Here is a 12032-nt window from a genome sequence, read left to right on the forward strand (position 1 = left end):
TTAAGATCATATTGCTGTTCTCGGCCATCTGAGGAGTGAGGTAAACTTCAGATCAGGGGACAGCGGGCAGATGAATCTGCATAGAGGTATGTAGCAGTTTTTATTTTCTGACAATGGAATTGATGAGAAAATCCTGCCATACCGATATAATGTCATGTATGTATACTTTACACTTCAGTATTCTGGGAGAATGGTACTTCACTAGAATTACACTGTAAGAAAGACATAAAGCTGTTTAATAACTAGAGATTATGTTTAACGTTTTTGCTGGAATGTAAAATCGTTTTCATTTGCTGAGGTACTGAGTGAATAAATGTTTGGGCACCATTTTTCCACTTGGCAGTTGCTTAAATCTGTTTTTTCTGTCAGTTTCTGTTCTCCCTCACTGCTGTGTGTGTGGGGGAGGGGCGCTTTTACTATGCATCAAATATTTCAGTCAGCAACTCATTGTATTCCCTGCATGATCTGGTTCATCTCTACAGAGCTCAGGGGTCTTCAAAACTTATTTTGAGGGAGGTAATTTCTCTCAGCAGAGCTGTGAGAATTATAGTTTGACTGAAATAAAAACTTTTATTCTGTAATTTGTTTCCTGCTTTCAGAAATTGTTATCTTTGCTAATGGGATTAAACCTTTGCTAAAGTTGTGTTGTTTACAAGGATTGAGGCTATAACTGTTTCAATTTATTAATTTTTAACTGTCATAGATCTTCTGTGCTTCTTAAAGGCACAGTACGTTTTAATATTATTCTATTTGAATTGTATTTCCAAGTTGCAAGTTTATTTGCTAGTGTGTTAAACATGTCTGATTCAGAAGATGATACCTGTGTCATTTGTTGCAATGCCAAAGTGGAGCCCAATAGAAATTTATGTACTAACTGTATTGATGCTACTTTAAATAAAAATCAATCTGTACAAATTGAACAAATTTCACCAAACAACGAGGGGAGAGTTATGCCGACTAACTCGCCTCACGTGTCAGTACCTACATCTCCCGCTCAGAGGGAGGTGCGTGATATTGTAGCGCCGAGTACAGCTGGGCGGCCATTACAAATCACATTACAGGATATGGCTACTGTTATGACTGAAGTTTTGGCTAAATTACCAGAACTAAAAGGTAAGCGTGATCACTCTGGGGTGAGAACAGAGTGCGCTGATAATATTAGGGCCATGTCAGACACTGCGTCACAGGTGGCAGAACATGAGGACGGAGAACTTCATTCTGTGGGTGACGGTTCTGATCCAAACAGACTGGTTTCAGATATTTCAAATTTTAAATTTAAACTGGAAAACCTCCGTGTATTACTAGGGGAGGTGTTAGCGGCTCTGAATGATTGTAACACAGTTGCAATACCAGAGAAAATGTGTAGGTTGGATAAATATTTTGCGGTACCGACGAGTACTGAGGTTTTTCCTATACCTAAGAGACTTACTGAAATTGTTACTAAGGAGTGGGATAGACCCGGTGTGCCGTTCTCACCCCCTCCGATATTTAGAAAAATGTTTCCAATAGACGCCACCACAAGGGACTTATGGCAAACGGTCCCTAAGGTGGAGGGAGCAGTTTCTACTTTAGCTAAGCGTACCACTATCCCGGTGGAGGATAGCTGTGCTTTTTCAGATCCAATGGATAAAAAGTTAGAGGGTTACCTTAAGAAAATGTTTGTTCAGCAAGGTTTTATATTGCAACCCCTTGCATGCATTGCGCCGATCACGGCTGCAGCGGCATTCTGGATTGAGTCTCTGGAAGAGAACATTGGTTCAGCTACTCTGGACGACATTACGGACAGGCTTAGAGTCCTTAAACTAGCTAATTCATTCATTTCGGAGGCCGTAGTACATCTTACTAAACTTACGGCGAAGAATTCAGGATTCGCCATTCAGGCACGCAGGGCGCTGTGGCTAAAATCCTGGTCAGCTGATGTTACTTCTAAGTCTAAATTGCTTAATATACCTTTCAAAGGGCAGACCTTATTCGGGCCCGGGTTGAAAGAGATTATCGCTGACATTACAGGAGGTAAAGGCCATGCCCTGCCTCAGGACAAAGCCAAAGCCAGGACTAGACAGTCTAGTTTTCGTTCCTTTCGTAATTTCAAAGCAGGAGCAGCATCAACTTCCTCTGCACCAAAACAGGAAGGAGCTGTTGCTCGCTACAGACAAGGCTGGAAACCTAACCAGTCTTGGAACAAGGGCAAGCAGACTAGGAAACCTGCTGCTGCCCCCAAAACAGCATGAATTGAGGGCCCCCGATCCGGGATCGGATCTAGTGGGGGGCATACTTTCTCTCTTCGCCCAGGCTTGGGCAAGAGATGTTCAGGATCCCTGGGCGCTAGAGATAATATCTCAGGGATACCTTCTGGACTTCAAATACTCTCCTCCAAGAGAGAGATTTCATCTGTCAAGATTGTCAACAATCCAGACAAAGAAAGAGGCTTTTCTACGCTGCGTACAAGAGCTCTTGTTAATGGGAGTAATCCATCCAGTTCCACGATCGGAACAGGGACAGGGGTTTTACTCAAATCTGTTTGTGGTTCCCAAAAAAGAGGGAACTTTCAGACCAATCCTGGACTTAAAGATCCTAAACAAATTCACAAAGATCATTACCGGTACCTAAGGTTTGCCTTCCTAGACAGGCATTACCAGTTTGTGGCTCTTCCATTCGGATTGGCTACAGCGCCAAGAATCTTCACAAAGGTTCTGGGTGCTCTTCTGGCGGTACTAAGACCGCGGGGAATCTCGGTAGCTCCATACCTAGACGACATTCTGATACAAGCTTCAAGCTTTCAAACTGCCAAATCTCATACAGAGTTAGTGCTGGCATTTCTAAGGTCACATGGATGGAAGGTGAACGAAAAGAAAAGTTCACTCGTTCCACTCACAAGAGTTCCCTTCCTGGGGACTCTTATAGATTCTGTAGAAATGAAGATTTACCTGACAGAGGACAGGCTATCAAGACTTCAAAGTGCTTGCCGCACTCTTCATTCCATTCAACACCCGTCAGTGGCTCAATGTATGGAGGTAATCGGCTTAATGGTAGCGGCAATGGACATAGTACCCTTTGCACGCTTACACCTCAGACCACTGCAACTGTGCATGCTAGGTCAGTGGAATGGGGATTACTCAGACTTATCCCCTTCTCTGAATCTGGATCAAGAGACCAGAAATTCTCTTCTATGGTGGCTTTCTCGGCCACACCTGTCCAGGGGGATGCCATTCAGCAGACCAGACTGGACAATTGTAACAACAGACGCCAGCCTTCTAGGTTGGGGTGCCGTCTGGAATTCCCTGAAGGCTCAGGGACTATGGAGTCAGGAGGAGAGTCTCCTGCCAATAAACATTCTGGAATTGAGAGCAGTTCTCAATGCCCTCCTGGCTTGGCCCCAGTTGACAACTCGGGGGTTCATCAGGTTTCAGTCGGACAACATCACGACTGTAGCTTACATCAACCATCAGGGAGGGACAAGAAGCTCCCTAGCTATGATGGAAGTATCAAAGATAATTCGCTGGGCAGAGTCTCACTCTTGCCACCTGTCAGCAATCCACATCCCGGGAGTGGAGAACTGGGAGGCGGATTTCTTAAGTCGTCAGACTTTTCATCCGGGGGAGTGGGAACTTCATCCGGAGGTCTTTGCCCAAATACTTCGACGTTGGGGCAAACCAGAGATAGATCTCATGGCGTCTCGACAGAACGCCAAGCTTCCTCGTTATGGGTCCAGATCCAGGGATCCAGGAGCAGTCCTGATAGATGCTCTGACAGCACCTTGGGACTTCAGGATGGCTTACGTGTTTCCACCCTTCCCGTTGCTTCCTCGATTGATAGCCAGAATCAAACAAGAGAGAGCATCAGTGATTCTAATAGCACCTGCGTGGCCACGCAGGACTTGGTATGCAGACCTGGTGGACATGTCATCCTGTCCGCCTTGGTCTCTACCTCTGAAACAGGACCTTCTGATACAGGGTCCCTTCAAACATCAAAATCTAACTTCTCTGAAGCTGACTGCTTGGAAATTGAACGCTTAATTTTATCAAGACGTGGGTTTTCTGAGTCAGTTATTAGTACCTTAATACAGACTAGGAAACCTGTTACCAGAAAGATTTACCATAAGATATGGCGTAAATACCTACATTGGTGTGAATCCAAAGGTTACTCTTGGAGTAAGGTTAGGATTCCTAGGATATTGTCTTTTCTACAAGAAGGTTTAGAAAAGGGTTTATCTGCTAGTTCATTAAAGGGACAGATCTCAGCTCTGTCCATTCTGTTACACAAACGTCTGTCAGAAGTTCCTGACGTCCAGGCTTTTTGTCAGGCTTTGGCCAGGATTAAGCCTGTGTTTAAAACTGTTGCTCCACCATGGAGTTTAAACCTTGTTCTTAATGTTTTACAGGGCGTTCCGTTTGAACCCCTTCATTCCATTGATATAAAGTTGTTATCTTGGAAAGTTCTATTTTTAATGGCTATTTCCTCGGCTCGAAGAGTCTCTGAATTATCAGCCTTACATTGTGATTCTCCTTATTTGATTTTTCATTCGGATAAGGTAGTCCTGCGTACTAAACCTGGGTTCTTACCTAAGGTAGTTACTAACAGGAATATCAATCAAGAGATTGTTGTTCCTTCTTTATGCCCAAATCCTTCTTCAAAGAAGGAACGTCTACTGCACAACCTGGATGTAGTCCGGGCTCTAAAATTTTACTTGCAGGCAACTAAGGAATTCCGACAAACGTCTTCTCTGTTTGTCATTTACTCTGGGCAGAGGAGAGGTCAAAAAGCTTCCGCTACCTCTCTTTCTTTTTGGCTTCGTAGCATAATTCGTTTAGCTTATGAGACTGCTGGACAGCAGCCCCCTGAAAGAATTACAGCTCATTCTACTAGAGCTGTGGTTTCCACTTGGGCCTTCAAGAATGAGGCCTCTGTTGAACAGATTTGCAAGGCTGCAACTTGGTCTTCGCTTCATACTTTTTCCAAATTTTACAAATTTGACACCTTTGCTTCATCGGAGGCTATTTTTGGGAGAAAGGTTCTTCAGGCAGTGGTTCCTTCTGTATAAAGAGTCTGCCTATCCCTCCCGTCATCCGTGTACTTTTGCTTTGGTATTGGTATCCCAGAAGTAATGATGACCCGTGGACTGATCACACTTAACAGAAGAAAACATAATTTATGCTTACCTGATAAATTCCTTTCTTCTGTAGTGTGATCAGTCCACGGCCCGCCCTGTTTTTAAGGCAGGTAAATATTTTTTAATTTATACTCCAGTCACCACTTCACCCTTGGCTTTTCCTTTCTCGTTGGTCCTTGGTCGAATGACTGGGAGTGACGTAGAGGGGAGGAGCTATATGCAGCTCTGCTGGGTGAATCCTCTTGCACTTCCTGTAGGGGAGCAGTTAATATCCCAGAAGTAATGATGACCCGTGGACTGATCACACTACAGAAGAAAGGAATTTATCAGGTAAGCATAAATTATGTTTTCTTACACATTATCAAAAATATACTATTTTATTATTTATTTTTGCTGTTGTGCTTATTTGTGCAGTCAGCAGCTATCACCCAGTAGTGCATTGCCACTCGTGAGCATATCTAGGTATGATTTTCAACAAAGGATACCAAGAGAACAAAGTATATTTGATAATAAAAGTAAAATGAAAAGTCTGTTGGAAATTGTACTGTATCTGAGTTATGAAATTTGACTTTCACATCCCCTTACAAATTGCATGGAATTCAGAACAAAATAGCTAAAACAATACAATTTAAATGACACACTCAGGGACATGTTTGCAACTACCAGATATAATTTGAATTTAATGTCAAACCAGTAAAGAAAAATTGTTTGGGCATTATGCGTTGACATGCTTGGTATACTTACTGTATTCATTTGTAATTCAGTCCTTTTTATCTGCTCAGATGATGCTCAGCATACAAACCAGTGATAATGCCATTTGTACCATTGTGACAGTTTATTTTATTCCATTCTCCCATAGATGTCTTGATTACGTCCTAGAAGAGATCCGGAACAACCACAAGGCAAATGTGATGGTAGCCTCACACAATGAAGACACTGTGAAATCCACTCTTAAACGGTGAGTCTTGCTAGCCTGGGTAAAACTTTATTATACCTGAGGTTCTTTCAGATATAGATAAAATAGGAAATATAAAGTATTTTAGCCAAAAGTATGTTACAATTTGATTTACAAAACAGTGTTTATTTGCTGTATATTTTTAGTGCTGCTCTTCTAGTTAATTACCAGGAATACATTAATGGTCAGCTTGCGGTAATCTCTGGACTATTTCTTGTTTTGCAAGATAATTGGTGCCTGCTCTTTTCTAAGAAGAAAATGGAATACAATTCTCATTTTAGTCATTAGAAACATTCTGTATGATCGATTAGGGGCTCCTTTTAATCAGCTTGGGGATCTGTAATAAAGTTACTCTATAAATGGATGAATATCTGACTGTTTAAAGTGAGAGATAATGTGTTCCTGTTTGGTACGGATTTAGCATTAAAGGGACGTGCACATAAAATGCTCTAATTTATTATGGCAGGGTTCTAAAAAATTTATTTTCCAAGACCCAGTGCAAGGACAATGCATACCCTTGCAATCCTATTTTTATGCTTGGTCTGAAAACTCTGAAGTAATATTCAAGATAGTTTAAATTTTTGACAAAGTGACTAAAATATGTGTGTACTTTTTATTTCTGATTGTAGTCACACTTGAAAGTGTTGTGAAAAGTAATAACACACACACACACACACACTGTCATACAACATGCACTCTCCTATAACACGCACACACACACTCATACAATAGACACACACTCTCATACAACCCACACTACAGGGAGTGCAGAATTATTAGGCAAGTTGTATTTTTGAGGATTAATTTTATTATTGAACAACAACCATGTTCTCAATGAACCCAAAAAACTCATTAATATCAAAGCTGAATAGTTTTGGAAGTAGTTTTTAGTTTGTTTTTAGTTATAGCTATTTTAGGGGGATATCTGTGTGTACAGGTGACTATTACTGTGCATAATTATTAGGCAACTTAACAAAAAACAAATATATACCCATTTCAATTATTTATTTTTACCAGTGAAACCAATATAACATCTCAACATTCACAAATATACATTTCTGACATTCAAAAACAAAACAAAAACAAATCAGTGACCAATATAGCCACCTTTCTTTGCAAGGACACTCAAAAGCCTGCCATCCATGGATTCTGTCAGTGTTTTGATCTGTTCACCATCAACATTGCGTGCAGCAGCAACCACAGCCTCCCAGACACTGTTCAGAGAGGTGTACTGTTTTCCCTCCTTATAAATCTCACATTTGATGATGGACCACAGGTTCTCAATGGGGTTCAGATCAGGTGAACAAGGAGGCCATGTCATTAGATTTTCTTCTTTTATACCCTTTCTTGCCAGCCACGCTGTGGAGTACTTGGACACGTGTGATGGAGCATTGTCCTGCATGAAAATCATGTTTTTCTTGAAGGATGCAGACTTCTTCCTGTACCACTGCTTGAAGAAGGTGTCTTCCAGAAACTGGCAGTAGGACTGGGAGTTGAGTTTGACTCCATCCTCAACCCGAAAAGGCCCCACAAGCTCATCTTTGATGATACCAGCCCAAACCAGTACTCCACCTCCACCTTGCTGGCGTCTGAGTCGGACTGGAGCTCTCTGCCCTTTACCAATCCAGCCACGGGCCCATCCATCTGGCCCATCAAGACTCACTCTCATTTCATCAGTCCATAAAACCTTAGAAAAATCAGTCTTGAGATATTTCTTGGCCCAGTCTTGATGTTTCAGCTTGTGTGTCTTGTTCAGTGGTGGTCGTCTTTCAGCCTTTCTTACCTTGGCCATGTCTCTGAGTATTGCACACCTTGTGCTTTTGGGCACTCCAGTGATGTTGCAGCTCTGAAATATGGCCAAACTGGTGGCAAGTGGCATCTTGGCAGCTGCACGCTTGACTTTTCTCAGTTCATGGGAAGTTATTTTGCGCCTTGGTTTTTCCACACGCTTCTTGCGACCCTGTTGACTATTTTGAATGAAACGCTTGATTGTTCGATGATCACGCCTCAGAAGCTTTGCAATTTTAAGAGTGCTGCATCCCTCTGCAAGATATCTCACTATTTTTGACTTTTCTGAGCCTGTCAAGTCCTTCTTTTGACCCATTTTGCCAAAGGAAAGGAAGTTGCCTAATAATTATGCACACCTGATATATGGTGTTGATGTCATTAGACCACACCCCTTCTCATTACTGAGATGCACATCACCTAATATGCTTAATTGGTAGTAGGCTTTCGAGCCTATACAGCTTGGAGTAAGACAACATGCATAAAGAGGATGATGTGGTCAAAATACTCATTTGCCTAATAATTCTGCACTCCCTGTACATACTCTCATACAATAGACACACTCTCATATAAGCACACTCTCATACAACACACACTACACACACTCCCATACAACCGACACCACATCCACTCTCATATAATAGACTTACAATCTCATACCACATATAACACACACACTCCCTCATACAACACACACACTCTTTCATACAACACGCACCACATACACACTCATACAACACATACACTGTCATACAACACACACACACTAGTCCGTAGAGAGACCGGCAATGAGGCACAGACCCACCTGGGTATGATGCACAGTGGACAAGCTGACGACCTCCAGCCCACAAAGTAGAAATTCAGAATTTCACAGCACCATGCATCTAATAACAAATCTTTTATTGAAGCATAAACAGCAGCATAACAATGCAACGTTTCGGGATTACAATCCCTTAATCATGCATACATAGTACTGCACCTGTGTCTTATTTAAAAGCATACAGCAGCCAATGAGAAAACATTTCAAAAACATTCCAAAGTGAGTAACCCTTTCATGGCCAAACGCTATATGCTGATACTAAACATACTGCCTCCTATTGGTTGCAATTTTTACATAGTCATATAATCAAAACTTCTATTTAAAAAGACAAAGCTAAGTACAAAAAAGCATATGTACATATCTGGAATTTTGCTAGCATAAAATCTGTACATGTATATCATTTCAAATATTTACAATATGAATAACAAAGAATCCCTTATTCTTAAGGATAATATATTAGTGGATGTTCCTAGAGGAAAATGGATAGGTTCAATTCTTTATTTAACCCCTTGGGGTGCATGGTATCTAATTTGTGGATCCAAAAGGCCTCTCTCTGCTTCAAAATAGTTCTCTATTTCCTCCACCTCTAGGAACATCCACTTGATCTATAATTTGCCATCTAAGTTGGCTAACTTGATGGCCATACTCCATAAAATGACACGCAACTGGGGCTTTTTCATCTTTTTTTCTTATATTTGATTTATGCTGATTGAGCCTATTTTAAATAATATGTGATATTTTCTCACTGTACTCACTATACTGGGATACAAATATTAATTTCTCATTTTTTGCATGTTTGGCCACAATTCTATCCCCGTTATGACATATATTATGGGTTTCTTTGTTTCTCGTGGGTATCCAGTGGGGCTGAGAAATTTAATATTTGTATCCCAGTATAGTGAGTACAGTGAGAGAATATCACATATTATTAAAAAAAAACATTGGCATATAATTCAGGATTGTAATAAATAAGTAAATATACTCCAAAATAAACCCATTATGGCCCATAGGTGAGTAAAAAATCTTAATGACATTTTGGTTAAATCTGATTTGGGACTCAAATACAATAAAAGGGAGAGATACATCACTGAAAAAAATATTGGTTGTTACCCCTGTTTGGGATGTGGCAGTTGCCATTCAGTAATAAAGGGCAAAGAATTTGTCCACCCAGGAGTGGGCATAAATTTAAATTATAATCATATCATATTACACATGTGAATCTACATTTGTGGTTTATATAATAAAATTCCCATGTGCAAAAATCTATATTGGAGAGACCACCCAAAGCATGAGGAATAGGCTCAATCAGCATAAATCAAATATAAGAAAAAAAGATGGAAAAAGCCCCAGTTGCATGTCATTTTATGGAGTATGGCCATCAAGTTAGCCAACGTAGATGGCAAATTATAGATCAAGTGGATGTTCCTAGAGGTGGAGGAAATAGAGAACTATTTTGAAGCAAAGAGAGGCCTTTTGAATCCACAAATTGAATACCATGCACCCCAAGGGGTTAAATAGAGAATTGGACCTATCCATTTTCCTCTAGGAACATCCACTAATATATTATCCTTAAGAATAAGGGATTCTTTGTTATTCATATTGTAAATATTTGAAATTATATACATGTACAGATTTTGTGCTAGCAAAATTCCAGTTATGTACATATGCTTTTTTGTTCTTAGCTTTGTCTTTTAAAATAGAAGTTTGGATTATATGACTGTATGTAAAAATTGCAACCAATAGGAGGCAGTATGTTTAGTGTCAGCATATAGCATTTGGCCATGAAAGGGTTACTCACTTTGGAATGTTTTTGAAATGTTTTCTCATCGGCTGTTGTATGCTTTTAAATAAGACACAGGGGCAGTACTATGTATGCATGATTAAGGGATTGTAATCCTGAAACGTCGCATTGTTATGCTGCTGTTTATACTTCAATAAAAGATTTGTTATTAGATACATGGTGCTGTGGAATACACACCACACACTCTCATACAACACATACACTCTCATACAACACACACACCACACACTCTTATATAACACACACAACACATACACTCTTATACAACGCACACAACACACACTCTCATACAACACACACACACTACACACACTCTCATACAACACCCACCACATACACTCTTATACAATAGACACAAACTCTCATACAACACGCACCACACACACTCTCATACAATAGACACACACTCTCATACAACAAACACACACACACTCTCATACAACACGCACCACATACACTCTCATACAATAGACACACACTCTCATACAACACGCACCACATACACTCTCATACAATAGACACAAACTCTCATACAACACGCACCACATACACTCTCATACAATAGACACACACTCTCATACAACACGCACCACATACACTCTCATACAATAGACACACACTCTCATACAACACGCACCACACACACTCTCATACAATAGACACACTCTCATACAACACACACACGCTACACACACTCTCATACAACACGCACCACATACACTCTCCTACAATAGACGCACACTCTCATACAACACGCACCACATACACTCTCATACAATAGACATTAGACACAAACTCTCATACAACACGCACCACACACACTCTCATACAATAGACATTAGACACATACTCTCATACAACACGCACCACACACACTCTCATACAATAGACATTAGACACATACTCTCATACAACACGCACCACACACACTCTCATACAATCGACAAACATAAGTTGCGACCCAGTAATAGTTTATGACCTGTGGTTTGAAGAACCCTATGTTGGAGCCTTTAATTATTACACAAATATACCATTGGTAGCCATTTATTCCACCTTCACAAAAGGGCTAAGCATAGTTATGCTCTTGTACCCGGCACTCTTCCAAGCACGTCTTGTTTCACATGCTTTGTGGCTCTTGGGCAGGGCATCCAGGGGTTAAATTCATAGTTACTAAGGGACATTTGTGCAATAATAAAAATGAAAGCATTTAATTTTTTTTCTATTAACGTCATTTAAGTCTTTTTTTTTTCTTTCTTTCATTATTGTCATTATTTGCTTTCCAATCAGAGTTCTTAAATATACTGTTATTTTTCTCTTTTTGGATTTTGTATTTCGCTGACTTGAAAAGCAAGATCTGTCCGCTATAACGTTTTAGTTAATTGAAACACGTTTAGAATTATTACAAATCACGGAAAGGTTATCGAGAAACTTCAGGGGAAATTTGAACATTTAGAAACAAATGGGTTTTCTCAAAAAGAAAAAAAAAAAAAAGAATAAATGTTCTATAGAAAATTCTTCACATAAATATGTAAAAATGTGTGCTGATTGCAGTATCTCTTTT

The 12032-nt window shown here is 40.2% G+C and overlaps 1 protein-coding gene across 1 annotated transcript in view; it reads left to right on the forward strand.

Moving 5' to 3' along the window:
* The window catches only part of PRODH (proline dehydrogenase 1), a 432246-nt gene that overhangs the window by 391945 nt on the left and 28269 nt on the right, over positions 1-12032 (forward strand). The window contains exon 12 of the mRNA XM_053702069.1: positions 5970-6068. Within this exon, the coding sequence (XP_053558044.1) occupies positions 5970-6068 (99 nt within the window). The remainder of the gene's footprint in view (positions 1-5969; positions 6069-12032) is intronic.

The sequence above is a fragment of the Bombina bombina genome, chromosome 2 (assembly GCF_027579735.1).
Source record: "Bombina bombina isolate aBomBom1 chromosome 2, aBomBom1.pri, whole genome shotgun sequence".
NCBI classification, from domain to species: Eukaryota; Metazoa; Chordata; class Amphibia; order Anura; family Bombinatoridae; genus Bombina; species Bombina bombina.